At 34.6% G+C, this 20,279-nt stretch overlaps 1 protein-coding gene across 1 annotated transcript in view; it reads right to left on the bottom strand.

Moving 5' to 3' along the window:
* LOC106467137 (protein FAN-like) overlaps positions 1–20,279 on the bottom strand; it is a gene marked incomplete at its 5' end in the record, with an annotated part of 133,833 nt that overhangs the window by 44,134 nt on the left and 69,420 nt on the right. Inside the window, 4 exons of the mRNA XM_013927457.2 lie at positions 1,305–1,372; positions 1,928–1,995; positions 11,638–11,696; positions 16,341–16,443. Coding sequence (XP_013782911.1) covers positions 1,305–1,372; positions 1,928–1,995; positions 11,638–11,696; positions 16,341–16,443 — 298 coding nt within the window. The remainder of the gene's footprint in view (positions 1–1,304; positions 1,373–1,927; positions 1,996–11,637; positions 11,697–16,340; positions 16,444–20,279) is intronic.

The following is a 20,279-nucleotide window of genomic DNA, read 5'->3' as shown; positions in this document are numbered from 1 at the left end:
TACTTAAGCTACAAGAAGTTAGCTTAGCTTGAGAGAAGTCCTGAAGTTTAATGTCGATTTTAATTAGTTGTCAGGTTTAAATCGAAATGTCAACAACAAAATTCTTTAAAATACAGAATCAGTAACTTATATCCTTAAATATATATATATATATATATCAAATCACATGAACAAGTTGTAAGGAAAATTAGAAAACAAAGCAATGCCCTATACAGTAGTTCTGAACATTGTTTGGACTAATACCACAACACAAAACGTTAATAATTTGAGGTAATATTTTGAGCCCAGGACAGTGGTGGACACATCCAAGATCATTGGAGGAGCAAAGGTTTAAATGTCATGACAACAGGAAAATAACATTGGGCAGTTTAATACAAGTAACACTGTATGTTGTAAGTATTACATTTGATTTGTATTTTTTAAAGCTAAATAAAAAAATTATTTATTGTAGACCAAAACTTTTGGTACAAATGCAGCTCTTACACCCTCTATTGTCTGCCACTGGTTTAGGATAAAAACTCACTTTTTTCTGGATGAATACTGTGTACTTCTTGAAACTCAGTTTATCAATTTCCTTTTAGAAGGAATTTAACAAAATTTGAAATGTATTCCAACATATCTGGAAATGCAATAAAAATTTCAAAAAAAGGACCTTCAATGTTTGTACAATTTCATTTTTACAGAACTTGATCAATAACAATGAATGCATGCAATGCTCAGTCTTCATATAATTCTGGCTTTAAAGGACTACTTTTGCCTGTTTCTACAGTATATGATGTTTTGACTTTTATACCAAGATCGTCATCAGGTTGATCTGAAGCCAAAACTCTACCATGTCTACACTGCTTAAAATACATTTTAAAGAACAGTGCTCAATTTTATCAGTCATTTAAGACTAATTACAGCATGGAGGTCACTTTTTAATCCAAGTATTATTCATCAAGTAATTTATAAATTATTAAGTTATTATACTCTGCATATAATATGTACATAAACTCTTCTGTTTAACAAAATATCTAAAGTGTTATAAGCCATTATATGCAAGTGAGTCAAAGAGATCTAAATTTATGTAACTTTCTGTATTACTGGCATGAAACAAAAATAATCCAAATTTCTAAAATAGCTTCCAGTTTTTTAAAAAAGAACAATAACAGCCAAGCACACTGAAAACTCTTAACCAACATGTTTTATGAAATTATAAAAACATTTAATAACAAACAAAAACTGTATAATAAAAAAAAAGTCTCTAAGTATCAAAATAGAAAGAACATTTATTTTGTCTAAATAACAACATAAATACTCACACGTAATTATCCCATGAACCAACAACAATTGTTTTCCCATCTTCCATTAAATAACATGAAGAAAGAGCCTGAGTGATAAAAATAATATTTCATTTTCACAACGTGAAGTGATTGAGCTAAAATGAAAACGAATCACTTCATGTTATATGCCAAAAATAAATAAATAAAACACATTATAAACAGACATTGTTATTAAACTCTTAATGATTTCAACATTCCATTCTTAATATGTGCTTAAAACAAGAAAAGTAAATTTTTGTGTAAGTTAATCTCATGAATTATCAGACTGGCTATGCTTATAAAACCACAGCATTGATGAGAATGCTATTAAAAACATTTGCAAGCTACATAAGTTGTACTATCAGTACATAACAATGACTCTGAAAATACTCTTAACACTTCAATCTTAACAGGCCCAAAAGTTATTCCAGCATTATATTATGTAAAAAATGAAATCCAAGATAAGATCAGAATTATAATACTCATGAGAGTTAGGTCTTCATTTTCATCCAAGATGGACTGCATTTGAGATTAATCATCAAACTTCTATCCATTTCCATCATAAATAATAAAATGTCATAGTTTCTTCTTGAAGTTCACTAAATATAACGAAAGAAACTCACCATATGAGAAATGTTGATACTACGCAGTTGTCTTTTCTCCTCTAAAGAGTACATCTTTAGTAGGCTGTCTAGACAAATTAATCTAATATTACTGGATGCAGAATGGAGATCTTTCATATTAATTTTAGGAATGATACATTACACTGGATTTTAAGATTTTATTGATGACACCTGCCTGAAGTGTATAAGTAGACAGCATATGAGTCTCATATTGAGTTCTCAGAAAAGAGAATGAAACATCATCCACTTCTACACTCCAGGAAGTTGTATTCCATGAAAACCTGAAATGGTGACATTTCTATTAAAAACTATGTGCACTAATGGCACATAAAAAATACACAGTTTTAGGAAGAATTACGGTGACATTGTAATAAGCAATAATAATATATTAAACATATTAAAAAGGCTTGAAGAAATATCACATGATAAATAAATAAAAAAATAATGAAAATAACTATGTGTAATGCTACTTAACTGTCTTCAGTGTTGTCAGTAATAGATATGAATGCATTGTTTCACCTAACTTCTTCCAGGGCCAATTATTACAGGAATACCTTATAGTAATCACTGAACACAAAGCTTAATACTATATTTAGCTACATCACTCTACCCATGCTTATGTTTTAGGATACTATTTATAAAAATGACAAATCTGTTTAAATTTTAACTGTCAATTACTAATACCCTTCAATACTTTTTAAACATAAAACAACTTTAACAAATTCTACTCCTTTTACACTTAGAGTAAACTAAATTCAAGCAAAACATATGAGTGAGAACATTTAGGCAGCATGTCCAACCAAATATGGTGTTAATGTGTGTGATGTGATACACAATGTTTTCACTCCTTAAGTACCAATAAATATGTTAAAAACAGAACATAACATCATTTCCTGTTCATATGAATGCTCTCTATATTAAATCATCCATGGGTAAAAGTGTCCAATGGTAATTTTGACTGATAAATCTATTGGCCATGGGTTTTGGGGATAAAGTGGCCCCCCCAAAAGCTGTGGGATTGCACATGATCTCAGATGCATTCTGAACCATTTTGGACAATTTCCAGAAGGAAAGTTTAACTTTGTAGAAAAAAAATCACTTGTAACTTATCATGTTCCCATACAGACAAATCTGATAATCACAACAGGCTAGTTACATTTTTCAAATGTCAATACTTAATCCTGTTACATGTATACCTAATTAATTTCTTAAAACCTCAGTCGTACATAAAAAAAATATCAATGAATTAACCAGATATGACTCTTTTCTTGTAAAAAGAAGAAGGAATCCTCAGTAGCTATGGCACTTCAAATTATTTTAGACAGGATTAGAGTAAATTAATCTATGAGATTTTTTTTCCTTTTTTATTAGCTATATTTTTGTGCACCAGCAATACATGATTCAATTTTATTACTCATCACGTTCTCTACCAGCCTATCCTCAAATTGAAATTGTTTTAGGCAGGAATAGAATAAATTAATCTAGGAGACCTTAGGCATGGTTAAATACATCAGTAGAAAGGGTTTGACCTCCTGAGTCCTAAACTGTAATAAGATTAGACCTCAAATCAGTCAAAAGATGACAAAAAACTCAGAGCCATGACTACTAAAAATGGTTGGAAGTTCAGACTAATAAAGATTAGAAGAGTATGGGCAATAAAATGCAAAATGTGTTAATTTCACATTGCACTTAAATTTTGCTTTGTAATAATGCCTGGGAAAGGCCATTTGGACAGATTTCAGTCTACAGATGGAGAATTTTCACCCATGTTCATCTTAACTCCCTCACTACTAGCTCACTAGATTCAACAGAGTTCCCCAAGTTATCATACTATAATTTGCAAAATATTTTGTATATCTTCACAAGTCTTTTGTACACAGAAAATCAGAAATTATAATGAAGTTTTCTTACTAAAAATTTCTACATGAATATATGGAGTTAAAGTGTCGACTGCTCCGAGTGTATAGGGATTTTCATGTTAAGATTAAAAATACTTTTCTTCATCTGAAAAATTTCAAATTTCCCTTAATTAATCTCTAAAACCTTTTAACTAAATTTCAAATATTTTTTTTAGTAAAACTTTATATTTTATCTGTTATTTTCTGTACCTTAACTTTATATGCATTTGGTCAATTTGACCAACCTCGTAACCACCATAAAAAAATATGAAATAAATCTAAATTACCCTTATTTTCTTTCTAGAATGACTGCAAATTGTAACAGAAAACTAAGATTGTTTATCCTAAGCAGCTTAAAGTGTGTAGCAGTATACATCTGTTTCTACTTAAGTTTTATTGTTTGATTGCCCTTTAAACTGTGTCTAACAAATAATCCTCCCAGATAAGTTATAAATCACTCTGCAAACGTGTAGCTCACATTACCGTATCGAATTATATAATACAGAGCTACTCGCAAATTGTTCACTAACATACCTTGTTAAAAAATTTTATTATTTTCTTTGTCTTACCTAATTTAACCTAATAAGCTTTTAATTTTACATTTTAATTACTTTTATAATATTAAATAAAGAATACACATGAAAAACAAGAAATATAGTACTTACATGGGTTTTTTTTGCTGTCGACTGTCTATGAAACTTAAGCCTACTTTTTCATACTAATGGTACAACTACAATAAATAATTTTTTATTTAGTTAAATAATGCACCTAAGAACACAGAATAATAACATATAAAAAAGCAGACAATATCCTATTACTATCATAATTGTTCTGGCTTCATAACTATGCGATAAGAACTGTTAAAAATTTCAGCTAAGCTCATCAATATGTTTCTCATGGGAATAAAGTTTGAACTGTAAGCAAAATAGATTTTGATAGATTAAAATTTTGGCTTTCTATTATTATAAATAATATAGTATTAAATGTCAGAGAAAACTACTGGCAATTTGTGGAAGAGAGAATGTGACAAGTGGGTCTGATTTTCTAATTTATTACTCCCTAAACAAACAAGATTGAAGACTATAAATAATTTGCTTTTCCTGAGTAATAAAAATATCATAATGAGTAATTTACTTTAAATTCTGTACTTCTTGGAGGGGTATTAAATAAATTAGAAATGAGGGAAGACTTAGAAAGCAAATGTTACAATGCTCATATTAAGGGAGATTAAGAATTTTTTAAATATTTCCTTATAAAAATAAGAACTTAAAACTTACATAATATTAAACCTTGGTTTATTAACTATGTTTTGATGCCAAGTTTATTCATATAACACGAAAATAAAGTAGCTTAATTTAATTTTGAATGTAATTCTCTGAAAAAGTCATAACATGTGCACTTTGACCTGCCAATGGTGAGGGTTAAAATAAAAACCCATAAAACAAATGTTAACATTTTCATTACCTGGAAATGTATTTGTGATAAATACCTCCACATACAATTTAGCTACTTTCATTACATGTCTTCCAGAGAATTGCATGCCACTAACCTTGAGGCAACTCCCATCCAATTTCACATGACTGAATTGCATTGCTGCATGATGATTTAATCATGTGACAAAACCTCTCCACTAATAGGAGGGCAACATAACTACATGTGCCATAACTCCCCCTATGCACTTGTGGTAACTTCATCCTTTGATAAATCAAGGAGAAAAAGGTGCACCAGAGATGAGGAGGATGGGTGGGAATGTGTGGAGGTATATATTGGAAATACATTTTCAGGTAAAAAAAATTCTAACTTCTGAGATGTTAATTCACCTCCACATACAGTTTAGCTAGAACCCCATGTTGAAGTGGTAGAAGAGTCGGTGCAACTTTTATCTAATTGAGCTCCTTTCAGAAAGTACCTAAAGAAAGCCCATGGAGTGTGATACCCAATGGCACTTACTCCATAAAATCACACCAGCGGGAGGCCACATTTTGTCTGTTCCAGGATATACAATTAACTCGGAAGGTAAGGGAGGAAGAAGCAAATGTTCACCATGTGTCACCTAGATAGGTGGAATGAGAATACAACCATCTGAGTACTTGCACACAAGTGGTCAGATAGCCAATATATGTAGTGTATTCGAAGAGCATTCAGAACATTCCTTGTGTGCTCATCTGAACTTTACCATTAGGCTCTACAGAACAGACTCAAGCTGCAAGAGGATGGCACATTAGTGATGCAGTTTTGTTTTGTGTATTATGTGCTCACCTCAACTCTACTGAATAGTCTCAGGCTGCAGGAGAATGGCACCTGTAAAGAGGGGTGACCTGCACTACACTGACAGTCACCACTGCCACACTTCTCATCGTACTGGTACTTTAGTGAGGATATTCTCTGATCCACCTCCCCAGCAGCTAGGAACTGGCAAGCATCTCCCATTCTCCATTTGATGAAGGGGGAGAATTCACATTGGGGAGACCCGTTAAAAGTACACAAATCTCCACTGGGCCTTCAGCCAGAAAAGTCTTTTACTGGATACAGTGCAATGAGTTACTGTAAAACCCTATTTTTAAAAGCCAGCAAACACGAGCCAGGAAAATTGGAAGAACATGCCTCTAGTGCTAGCTTTTTCCATGAAAGTTAATGGAATAGGTATGGTCTGGATCAGATAATTGAGAGAATATGTACATATTAGAAGAGACCCACAAAACATTTGCAGTCAAATTTGTAAATTTATTGTATTTCTTTAAGTATAGGATTTCCACAATAATAAAAAAGAATTCTAATAGCAAACACCAAAATCTACAAGTTCACTTGTTTTGGGCCTAACATTAGTTATGCCTTTATTGACTATGGCCTATATTTGATAAAAAGATAAATTAATGCAGTAACTTGCATACATTTTTGCTTTATTTCAATTAGGGCTAAACTTTACCATACTTGATACTATCAGTAAATAAGCTAATAATGTTATTCACAACTTAATGTTAGACCTTTTTAAAAACTTTTATAAGTTTTTAATATGTCGTTGCACAAAGTGTCTAATATGGTATATTTATATCTGCCTTTTGTTTACATCTATTGAAATGAAGTGTGTGCACATTTGCATTCAGATAATAAGGTGTATGCATATTTTCAGGACAGATAAAAACTTGGTATTATTATAATAGATTTCCATTAAATCATTAGGTGGTGATCCTCAGCAAAAGTGTCTAAGGCCTTGCACGTACACATTTAGATAGTAAGGTGTGCATGCATTTTCAGGACAGACAAAAACTGTGTATCATTATAATACATATACTATAAGGATACTTAAGTTATCTTGATGAACATCCCATTTCATAGTGGGCACATGTAAAGCAACAGCAGATGGAAAGAGCACTTTCCATTATCCTGGCTCAATGCAAATTTTGAGTAAGTATACCCTGGGAGGCAACACCAGTCACTCGGTAGGATCCTAAAAACTAAAAAGAGAGATATAAAAATAAAAGTGTACTCATCTGTCTAAACATGGTGGGTAGACTAAAAATTGGCAATTGGAGGAAGTCAAAATCCCTCAGGATATGAGAGAGCCAGATGGTAAAGATAGTGAGTGACTCAGTAGTGTGAGGGTAGTCCACATGCCAGCCTAAAGGATCTCATCCATTGGTTGGCAAAAATAATGAGCAGCAACAGAATGAGTAAGGTGAACAAATTTGATGGGAAGAAATTTGGAATAGTCTACAATTGTCCACCTCCAAAGAAAATTATGCCAAATGGAGAAGCTGAAAAGAGGTGAATAACCAGGGAAAGAAAGTAGAAAGATGGTGTATAGCAGGTAAGTCAGGGGGAAAATGGTGGTGTAAAGGACCACAATGAGAGGTGTGCTACTTGTGTTGATACACAAACAAAGTAGAAGAATGAGATAAGAGAAAAGCTACATGATTAGAAAGTCTGACTCAATGAACAATGGACTGGACAAATTCCATAAGTGAAGATGTAGAGACGATATCTCTTGATGAAACAGTGATGTGTGAGACTGAAGCAAGAGAAGATTTGGTTTTAGGCAAATGTGAAGAGGAAACCAAGGTTGTGCTGGCCAAAGAGGTGAAACTGAGAAGACCTACAAGGTGTGTTGTGGATCAAGGCAAGAACCCGAGGTAGTAGATGCAGAGGTGAATAAGCATACAGGAAAAGGTAAGACCAGTCCTGGCTGAGAGCATCGATAGCCAGAGCTGAGGGATGAGGAGAAGAAGACCAAAGGAGAGGAAGCTTGTAGTTGAGACCTAACAGAAAAATGGAAAGTGGAGAGACCAACCATTTTATGGGAAGAATGTTGTCTAGCTGAGAATGAACCCCAAAAAAGATTCAAAATCTGAAATCAAAGGATCCTGGACAGTTGATGTATGAAATTACTGTGGAATTATCAAAATAGATCATTATCTAATGATCTTCTAGAAGGGGCAGGAAATGGGAACATGCCAAATAGACAGAAAGAAGTGTGAGCACATTAATGTGAATAGAACACTCATCCTTTGTGTCCAAATATCAGAGGTGAGGTTGTCATTCAGGGATGCTTCCCAACCTGATAAGGAAGAAGAATCGGTGAGTAGGTGAAGGGCTAGTCTGGGGGGAGGCAAGAAAACTCCAAAGGTAGCATTGGAGTGGTCCAGCCACTAAGACAGAACTTTGGGAAGATGAGGAGGTAGGTGGACTGTTGAGGACAATGGATATCATGAAAGATTCCACTGGTCACACGACATCCACTGAAGAAGGCACATGTGGCATGACCTAAAGGAATGAGCAGTTCCAGGGATGCCATATTTCCCAAAAGAAAGAACCTCTTGGAGAGAATGAGAACAAAAGCTTGATTTTGGTAACCATAGCTCACAGGCAAAGAGGAGAAGGTTGGGAACTGTTAGAGAAGATTGAAGAAAATTCCCAGGTATAGAAGATATTATAAGAAAGAATTTGGAAATTTTGAGGAGCAATCCTAAATGAGCAGCCTCTTGAAGAAGAAAAGTGTGACAGGAAGATTCTTCCTGGAAATGAGCCAGTACAAGCCAAATGTCCATATAAAAATGGAATCATAGACTCAGTCCTTGAAGATGGTGAGCAAAAGCCCTTGTGACATAGTTGAATACTTAGAGGGATGACAGTATGCCAAAACAAAAAGCCCAAAATTAGAAGACAGTTTCCGATAAATGAAGTGTAGAAAATGTCTAGAGGACAGGGCAATAGAAATGTGAGGTAATGCATCTGAAACACTGACTTTGGTCACTCACAGTCTGGATGAAAAAGACCAATGGAGGGAAAAGAAATTTTCCATCCAAAGGTGTGGGATGACCAGAAAGTGACTAAGTAAAGAAAAGTCAATAATTGGATGCCAGTTCCTGGTCTTATTGGGAACCACAAAGAAATGAGTAAAAACCTGGAGGAGGGTCATACACTCTCTTGATTGTGTGTTTGTCCAAAAGATCTGACACTGCCTTCTCGAGACAGTGAAGGTAGACAGGATTAGAGGGAAAAGGAAATGAAATGGTAAGAGAATGGAGTGGGGAGGAGAAGAGAAATGGAGAGACAGCTTGTGGATGAAAACTTGAAGAATCCATCTGTCAGCATAAAATCTTGACTGAAGGTCTGTGACCTGGACATGAGCCCAAAACTGACTTAATGATCACTGGAAAGTCACATAGTGAATTTGATGTTAGCTAGAGGGGACAGGTAAAGGATAAAGGTTGGGAAGTAGGACCTGAAAGGTGAGAGACAGAGGGTCCTAGTTAAAGATAGCAGGTGCACTTGAGAGAGGATGGTATCCCTACCTAATATGTCCCAACAGCAGATAAACCAAGTAAGCATGTAAAGGGCAGAAGAAGTGGTACAGGCTATAGTAGAGAATAGAAGAGAACAGGATTCTCCCAAAAATCATCTGAGCCTTGTTGGAGCATCTCAGTCATAAAGTGCAGGGAGAACAGATAAGGAAGAAGGGTAGTAAGGAAAAGATGAAGATGAGAAAACTGGGCTCTGAAGAGTGAAACCAACAATAAGGAATCTGCTCCCCAAACAGGTAACAAAGATTCCAAAGATTAGGAATCAAGAACTAGGAAATCAGAACCATAAAATAAGAATCGGGCAAATGAGGGGGCAAGGCAGGAGATTACTGGTACATAGTTGGTCTAGAAGTGAATCAGCATAAACACTAATGTCAGGAGGAGGACGAAAAATAAAATAATCATGAAGGTTAGAGTTATGAAGCAAAGAACATGAAGTGTCATAGGACATAGGAGAAAAGAAAGAACAGAAAATACCCAAGATATAAAATCCTGAAAGATTGAGAAAGTTTGAGGGCTCTCCTCAACCAGTAGTGAGGCACCTAAGGCAAATCCAGGAGGAGGAAATAGGTGATCAAATTCTTCAAAGTGAATGGAAGAAAGGAAGTGAAAAGAATGGACAGGAGCTGAAGATCAAGTTTGTGTTATGGATCCCACATGTTGTTCAACAAACGCCACAATGTCATCCTCAGTTACCAAACCTCCTGAAGCCATTGTTGAAACATTTCCGGTGTGAGTAATATCATCACTCACACAAAAATATGTTGAAGTTATATTAACCTCTGTATTTATGATGAACAAAGTATAACAAAACTGAAGTTTTGCTAAAAGTGCAAAAATTAATAAATTGAAGAAGGTGAAATATGTCTGTGTTGTACAGTGCTGAGGAAAAGAATGAAGTTACCATGTGTGCAAGTGCATAGGGGGAGTTATTGCTCATGGATGTCTGTTACCCTCGTATGTATTTATATTAACTCATGTAAACTTAGATGGGAGTTGCCTAAAGGCTAGTGCCATGCATATCTCTCTGGAAAATGTGGGAGGAAGATAGCTAAACTGTGTGAAGTGGTGAGTTATCGTCTCAGAATTTACCATTGTTCATCATCAACATGCCAAAGCTCAGTTTACCATTTTTCAATATCTTACATAACCTAGTTAATACTCTAATGGCAGTACTAAGAAATTCTGAGGAAACTTATATATCTTGTGTCATAAGATCTTAGATAATTGCAGTTTGTTTGCTTGTTTTTGAAGTTAAGCACAAAGCTACACAATGGGCTATCTGTGCTCTGCCCACCATGAGTATCAAAACCTGGTTTCTAGCATTGTAAGTCCGCAGACATACTGCTGTGCCACTGGGGGGCGATTGCAGTTTGATCTTATCATTTTACTATGATTAAATGATGACTCAAATTTTTAGCAGCTGAAAGAAAATATATTGCCCAGAAAAAAAAAATTTCTTTATCAGTAAGTACTGAGTTCTTTTCAAAATCGTTTTCATTAAAATTTCTGGGAGAAAAATTAATTTAAGGCAATACTCTAGCACTGGTTGTTCTATCCAAAATGTCTGATGCCACTTATGATTTACTGTTTTTACAAAACGCTGTCACATTTATGCATGTTTTTGAAGTTAAATACTGAGAGAGAAGCTGAGGTTTTATGACTTCGTTGTTTCAGTATTGTACTGGTACCTACTTATTCCCAGTGTAAAAAAAAAGTAAAATACATTAATGGATTGTTTGTCTATAGATAAAATATTTGGAAATAAAACAATAACACATGTATATATACCAATAAGTAAATGATACTCATTTTAATGTGCTTTTTAATTACATATTTTTTGTCTCAGAAGCTTTAAGCCACTTCATGCAAAATGGATCTTACACCTAATAAAAATAAAGCGTGCTTTGTTTTACAGGGATAAGCAATTGTCTCATTACTCATTACATTCATAACACACAATATAAACACAAATTACTGCACCAACATAAAATTATAAAAACATTCTTACCTAATGAAACTGAAAAAACACTTTTGGAATCCTTTGATATGCATACTGCTGTTACAGCACTAGAAATATGAATAATGTACAATTAATTAAGGCATACTGAAAATATTGAAATAATATCCCAGTTCTCTCAATACTATGCTGGAATGATGGGTTCATACTCATTTTGTAAATTTTAAATTTTTAGAATTTATTTTAAATAGACATTTACCTGTGAAAGTCTAAAACCATTTCCATACTGAGTTTGTTCTCATGCTGTCAATAACCATGTGACATTAGGTCTCATATGTCCTGGACACAGCATGCATCAACTTGCACAAAGTTTTTCATTCTCCCACATGACTTATTGCACATGTATCAGGGGAAGATATATATATATATATATAAGCTCTGCTCTCCCACCATAATCCAGATTTATTAGATTCAGTCTTAATGGAAAACCACATATTTTCCAGTTGTGAAAAGATGGGTGGGAATTTATTTTAGAGGTAAGTACTTGTTTGGAAATAATTACAATTCTAAAAATGTAAAATTCAAACCAGGTTGACTTACCTCTGTTACACTTAAAAACAAAAATGCCCACAGTGAAATAGAGGAGAGAGCAAGAGTGAATCATAAGGACTACTGCTTCACCAAAAATATGGCTCTTAGGCAGAAAGGAATAACCTACATCATGAAAAATTAAAGATGTGATAGAGCAGAGTTTGAGTAGAATCCAAAATTAGGGTAGAAGTCAATGGACTTGAATTCATGGGAAAACTGAGCAGAGTGAACCAGTGTCATAAGAGTCTGGACCAAAATTGAGACACTCAGAAAAAATAGTATTATTCTCAGCAGAGCACTTCATAGCCCTAGACACACCTTAAATTCTATATAAAAGGGTTTTAGGTGGCATATGTTTACATGTGAAGCCATGAAAATTCTCAGGTGTGGTCACAGGTGGTGTAATAGGTATTCAGGGTCAGAGCACATATACCTATAGTTCAAAAGTGTCAGAGGAGCAGACCAGCAATAAGTAATGACTGGGCATGCTCCTGAGACTGTCCTTCTTCAACTACATTGGACAAGAATGGCCAAGTCACAAAACTGGCCCAGTTAGTGGGTACCAAGGAAGAATCAAAATGACTCAAGCAGGCCCAAGGATGTACTTGACAGTACAATAAGAACACCAAATAAGGTTGAAACAATAAAACTAAAGCTGGGTAGAGCTACAAGATATCACATGAAAAAATGTTGAATTATCCCTGACATCTCAAAAGCTATGCAAGAACATGCATGCACAAATGGGAAAGGTACTTGCCAAGGCATCACTACTACCAGATGGCATAACTCTTTCAAGAAGCACAAGTGCAGAGGGTAAAATATTGTTGAGGACGATCCCTGAGGTATACTTATCATGTAAAAGTTCTTATTCAATGAATACATTCAAATGTGAAGTCTCATATTATAAAGGAGATACTGTGAACATTTGTTTCTTTTATTCAAATCACTTCTCATCTTCAGATGCCCTTGCAATTGTTGAAATACATGACCAGCAGTATAGATATACCTGTATTACCATGCATAACATAGGTGTGGACCCAAATGGTAATTAAGCATGTAACAAAGAATAACTCACATGCTAGGAATTCCAACTGCCTGAAGAATCACAACTGGAGGAAAACACAATCCCGAAATTGAAGAGACAGTAATATGATGTAAGTAAAATTCTAACAATTTATTAGGATTTGTTCATATGCTGATATACATAATATTCATTGACTTCACTTTTAACACTGTCAACTTACTTTGGAACTACCTTGAAACCATGACACTACACATAACTCTGAATATACTAAGATTATCTTCACGAAATTTAGCAAGCTTTATGTAAACATTATAAATTTATTGTATACAGAAGATTTGTCTAGAAATTTATGAAGCATTAACAGAGAAAGTCTGAGGGAAAGATGATTTTCATGCTAAGAATAAAAATAATTATTTTTATCTTACTTCATTTGCATAACTTCTAGAACTTCCTAAATGAGTATCAGAATTTTTTTTCAGATAAAATAATTTTCTCTGCTTTTACATTAACTGTAGCACAATCATCCATATAAAGTGAAATGAAAAGTTGAAAATATGAAATAAAATAATATCTTTTTCTCTTCTTCCTTGAATGCATCATTTTCAAATTACTTATCTTCACAGTTAACTGTTAACCTTTTAACATCTGTTTTATTTTAACTTCATAATTTCATTGTCTATATTTTATTTTGGACCATATACCTCCATCAAAAGCAATAACTCAGAGCAAGTCCATTGGCTATTTCCCATAGACTTTCTGTAAACACCATGTGATCCTTAAACTAGCACTGTAACTACGTACAAACTTCAGTGAATATTACACATTTATGTCTCAAAATAATATTTCACATAACTTTAATATATGCATTTTAGAAGACCAAAAACACATCAGTCATTAGAACAGAATGTCCCAAAAGTACTATAATTTATCTGGAATTCTTAGTAAGTTATAAGTAATTCAAAAAAATGGATAAATGTTAGACCAGGATTACAAAGTTCTTCAAGATACTATGGCAGACAATTGTTCTATGACTGTCAAAAATAAGTAGGTGTAATGAGCCATACAAAATTGATCAGCAAAACAATCTCCAAAGCAAAGAGAGAGAAGGGAGGGGCTTCTCTGGTGGGTTTGAAAAATTTATTGATATCTTAGCAAATAAAGCTGTTCAGGAATATTACAGTACACAAGAGAGATCAACTGCACAAACTAATTTGTTAATATAGACAGAGAAAGATCCAAGGAGTATGAGATCCATCATGAGATATCCATAATCTTTGAGGAAAGAGTCAATATGTGTGAGATAACAAAGAATGGCCCTGATAGTACACAAAAAGCATTCTTCCAAACTTGAATCAGGATCACTCAGGGCAAGTAACACAATAGGTGAGAAACAGGGGTTACCTTCTCTCACACCCCCAAGTTTTAGGTAGGAAGGTTTGATGAGAGGAAAGGACCTTCAAAGAAAATAAAGTAAGTGTAACACTCAGGGCATAGATATCAAGGAAACAAGTTGCTAAGGGTTCAAAGGTAAGAAGTCAATAAACGTAAGACTAACTCCAAGTTTCATTCAGGTCAATGCTAAGGAACCTGGGTCACTGAAGACTAGAGGCTCAGAAGAGGTCTTCAAACAATGTGAACTAAAGAGACTGATGGCTTCTTTGTCATCTGTAAGTGACAGATAAGACAGCTCTGAAATCAGTTATGTAAGAAGCTGATAAATCACAATCATAAAACAAATATATAAGAAGGAAAAAAACAATTTGTTGAGGAGATGTAGATAAACAAGATATATTATGTCAAATACAATAACTCCGGAAGATAGCCATAGAGATTGACATACAGGCAGGGAAGAACAATGGCAAGAATGTGCTAACATTTGAACCACCTAGGAAGAGGACCTGCCTTCTTTGACAAACTCCCTAACAATAGCCAGCCATAAATATCAAACATTGTTGTGAAAAATGGGCATTTGTGGTTGTTGTAGATGTGTCCATGGTGGCTATGGAATTGCTTTCCTCTAAAAATGTCAAAATAATAGAAGAAAACTAGACAACTTGGAGTGATAGCACTTTGGAGAAGAGGGTAGGCATAAGGGAAGAGGTTCTCCCAAGATTGATTCAAAATATTCACTGCCAGAAAATTTGATTCTGGAACTTAAGACCAGTAGAGTAAAAGACTATGACTGTCTGACATATAGCCACTGAAAAATAAAAGAGTGGATAAGTGATCAAAGTTAACAACAGCACTTATGGTTGTTCTCTTAACATAGGCAAAATGTCATTTGGAAGATGAATGAGTGGAAAACTCTGGGTAACTTGATGATTGCTCTGCAATGTGTCAAAGACATTCAGAACCTAAAGTCACACAGTTTTTAACAGCACAAGAGCAACTCAACAAGGGAGGAAAGGCTTTCAGTATTTCAGAGTTAAGTCTACCCAATATGAAATTTTATTTCATGACCCATTTTTCTTCACAATTTTGCTGCTTTATATTGGCAAAATATTTTTATAGATCAATCCAATTTATTGGGACATTTTCTTGCAATAGCAAAAATAATATTAAGAGTTCCTTGTTGAATAAATGTAGTAACCAATAACTGGTTTAAATTTAGTAACCTTTTGAATAAATATAGTTTAGTTACTAATAGATGTTTTTCTGTTTTTTTTTTTACAGTCTGCATAGATTTGGTTGCTTTTCTATCTTGCAGCAACTAAGTAACTTAAAAATTGATCACACTAGCTTAATATTATATTTGAATACTCTACATTGGAAGATTTGTTTTTGTGATGGCAGTAACAAGGTTATGAATAAAGCTTTTCTACCAAAAAATAACACGTGCCTTTTCAACCAGTTTTTCTGCCGTTCAGTAATGAACTGACTAATTTTACCACACTGATATAGTTTTAAATTTTAATACTCCTACACAGAATCTTATTCTTGAGTTAATGAAGCTTACAGTTATAGATACTTCCTTTAATAAATATAATTTTTTTGCCAAGAAATCGGTCTAATTTAACTGTATATTATACATTTCATTTTTATTCAACATTACAACAGTTAATTGGTCATAAGCCACACCAAATAAACTCAAATTGTAGTTCATATTTTATTGCTTAACAAAGAAACCTGCATAACTTACTCTTTGTGTAACTTGTGCTCAGCAATCAGTTCTAAAGAAGACATGGATCTGCTCCATTGTTGTCCAATGGTTTGTGTCCTTAGCTTTCTGTGGCTATCTTCACCTTACTCAACAGAATAGAAAATATGTCATTAAACACTGAAAAATAAATATAAAAATTGTAACTTACTTAAACAAAGCAGTTTGTTAATAAAACATCAATTGTTAAAAAATCAATACTCTTAAACAAATAAAATAATGGATATGTAACTAAAGCAGGGATGTTCTATGAAAACAGGAACGAGAGACAGAAAAAGGTTAGCAAGTCTACCTGAGAGAAAACAATAATAAATTAAAAAACCAGAGCACTTGTGGGGGGCCCCAGATGCATCAATGATAATTAGTACTTTAGATCCTGTGGGATTAAAAATTTCATGGAAACAATGATTCCAAAAAGAAAACAAATGCCAAAGGGTAGAAAAAAAACAGATAGTAGTTTTAAAGGACAAGTCAGAGAAACAATTGTAAAACCATAAGAATCTAAGGGAAATTCTAAATGTTCAAATCTGTGATAAGAACAATCAGATAAAAGTTTAATAGATATTGAAACAATTAATATGGATTAAGACAAAAGATAAAAGCACAGGCACACAATACTCATTAGAAATCTGGATACTACACCCAAACCCTACAAATGTCCCAAGACATGCAAGCAAAGAAACCTAAGAAAAAAAAAGTAAGTAAAAAAATCATTAGAATAGTTCCAAGCATGAAACTTTCAGTGAATAAATTTAACGGTGATATGAGACAACCAAATGCTGTAAAATTTAGTGCCTGAGGTTGTCCTTTGGACAACCAAATTATTTCAGACTTCAAAGCTCTACATACTGCCTTGCACAAGCATTTCAGCATTAAATCAGGGAGATGCAACAGAATGCAAGCAAAGCATTTGGACAACCAAACTATTTCAGACTTCAAAGCTGTACATACTGCCTTGCACAAGCATTTCAGCATTAAATCAGGGAGATGCAACAGAATGCAAGCAAAGCAAGAACGTAATTAAGGAAGTGATAATTCCTATCTTATTTTCATGGTTGTCTTCAATGGCTCTGCTGGCTCAGTTCAACTTCCAAACATACACACACACAACGGTTTTCATACTTGTGGTAAATGCTTCCCACCATAAGTCTAGACTCGCACAGAAACTTCCAGAAACACTCTACCTCTAGCTGTACTACAAGAATTAATTCACAGCCTGCCTTCTAAGTTACCTCTAATAGTGTGTGAAAAAAAAACCCAAACATGTACACCCCATGGAAGAATCTTCCACATTAGTAACATCTCTATTCAAAATGCAATGTGCTGTAAGTGATAGTTCAACCAATCCCAAATGAGGATTGCTCTGCTTATTATGTGATAAGTTTTCTTGGGGGAAAGTTGCCAGTTCCATTGGAGGGGTGAAAAAATTATCACCATCTTTCAGTTGAAATACATTGATACGGCTGCTAAGAAGAAATGTCTCAGGTATCGAGACAAAACAAATATGTATACTTTTTGAGTGAACAGAAATTTAAATTTGTTTTGACATGAAATAGCTACTACTGTGGTATATCTATTCATGTTATGGTAGCAACTAATGAAGCCTTGCATTAATCCCTGTCCTACAAGACTTGTATGATAAGAATGGATGCAACAAGCAGACTTTTTCAGAAGTTCAATGTGTACAGGAAAAATAATGTGCCCATATTAATGTATTGCTTCATCAAGTTATTGCATTATTTTTACTGAAGTATTTTTAATGAGTTAGTAGTAGTTATCCTGCTACCACATCCCACCATTTTACTAGAGCTAGTTTGTTTATTGTAATTATTCAAATTGTTAAAACAAAACGGAACACTTATATCATTTTCTTTTTTTCCCATGGAATGTTGATGAGCACTTTTAGTTATTTCCGAGGTGTAGGCCCAAGTTGTTTGAAAGACAAAGTTGTGTTAATGATGTCACAGTGAAATTGCTAGAAAGATCTGCAAATATAAAGTTATGAGTTGCTCAGTTTTTGTTTTCATCTAATATAACCATTATGTGATCATCTTGGCAAACACTGTTAAAACTTGAAATAGGTTTAGGAGGAAAAACTATTAATTATGGATGGACAACTTTTTTATTATGCAGGACAACCAAAGTCTGGTTAATGGTTGTCCTCCAGAACCACAATGTATCATAATCTCAATCTCACTGAACAGAGGCTGTAGACATCTCTACAGACAGTGATGTGAAGGAAAGTGAAACTGGATAAGTTTCAAGGTGTAGAGTGGCTAGGGCATGATAGACCATAGGCTGCAGGTCAACTCCAGTCCAAAATCAAGCAGAATCAGAAATATAACTTCTGATCCATGGTAGGAAGTGGGGTCCTCACTGTCTTCACCTCAAGTTCAGAAGAATGGAAGTATATACTGTGCAAATCGTACCAAGAAATGGATACATGTGCATAATCCACAACTAACCAGACATCCAAATGATGACAATAAGAGATGTGCTCCTGTGGGAGGTCGAATCATTCTCAAACTCATTCCGATAGGCATCCCACTTCGTAACAACAAGCTCAGGCTGTGTGAGTACCAGAGGAAGAACCATCACCTCTTGCAATATTATACACCGCTTTGTGATCTTGATGCAAATTGAGTGAGGAATAGGAAAAACACAGGCAACACATGTGTGAGGACTTATGTTAATCAGTCCTGCTCAAAATCCAAAACCAGTCACCAGGAACCGACATACATATACAACTGCACCATCCGAATAGTCACAGAAGCCGAGCATAACATCAACCCTTGGAGTCCACTGTACAGAGACAGAGCATATTTATTAGTAGACTTGTGCAACATCCTCCCCTCAGACAAGACAGTACAGCATTGGAGGACATTGCAAACTCTGGGTATCATTGTACAGAAGTGGATTGCCCCTATAAATGATATGCAATCTCACCCTCCAGATAGTCACGGAAGCTGGGCACAACATCAACCCTTAGAGCCCATCGTACAGAGATGGAACACATTTAGTATTTTACAGCAGATTCTGCAGGAGAGGCATGGGATGGCATGGCATAATCGGGAGGAGGAACAAGGCTGTCAAAGTTCTCATCATCATGAATAGGTTCAGGAGGAATTTGAGCACTATGTGGAAAAGAAGGTCGACTCAGATAATGTTCAATTTCCCAACAAATTAAGACTGAAAATTCCTCATTCGAGTTTCCCCCTACCTGAAGCCTGTGTAATTGTGCTGATAGCAGGTGGTAGAACTTCCGAAGTCATAATAATCATGTACAAGTGGAAGAAGACAGATTTGGAAAAAGCTACAAGAATAACTCACCTCTCTTGTTTGGTTCCAATTATTCAAACCTCTGGTGGTGGAGTCATGGTTTGGAGCATGAATTCCTGGCATACCATGAGCCAATTTAAAAAGGCAGAACAAATGCTACAGCTTACTTCAGTGTAATTTCTGATTAAATGCATCCATCAATACTTCATGTTTACCCTGACAGGACAGCTAATTTCAAGATGGCAGTGCTTCCATCCAATGTGTTTAAAATATGCATGCATGGTTTTAGGAACATGAGGGAGACTTCAAGCATCTCCAATGGCCACAACAATCCCTGGAACTCAACCCCACAGATGCTCAATTTACCTCTTTACATAAATTGCATTCAATATTAGTGACTGAATGGGGAAAATCCCCTCAGGACACCTTCCAGCAACTTGTGGATCCTATACCATGATATACATTGGCTGTTATTTGAGCAAACTGTGGCCCAAACCTTTATTAGATAGAGTACTTAATAAAGTGGTCAGCCAATTTATATCACCAGTAAAAAGAACATATAGTTATAAAATATGCTCAATGGAAGGGATAGATAATTTCTAAAAATATTGTTACGTCATCGAGGTCACGTGACTGGTGTGA

This window comes from Limulus polyphemus, unplaced genomic scaffold, assembly GCF_000517525.1.
Source record: "Limulus polyphemus unplaced genomic scaffold, Limulus_polyphemus-2.1.2 Scaffold2500, whole genome shotgun sequence".
In the NCBI taxonomy this organism is placed as follows: Eukaryota; Metazoa; Arthropoda; class Merostomata; order Xiphosura; family Limulidae; genus Limulus; species Limulus polyphemus.
The sequence above is the reverse complement of the archived record's forward strand: the minus strand, read 5'-3'. Positions and strand labels throughout refer to the sequence as shown.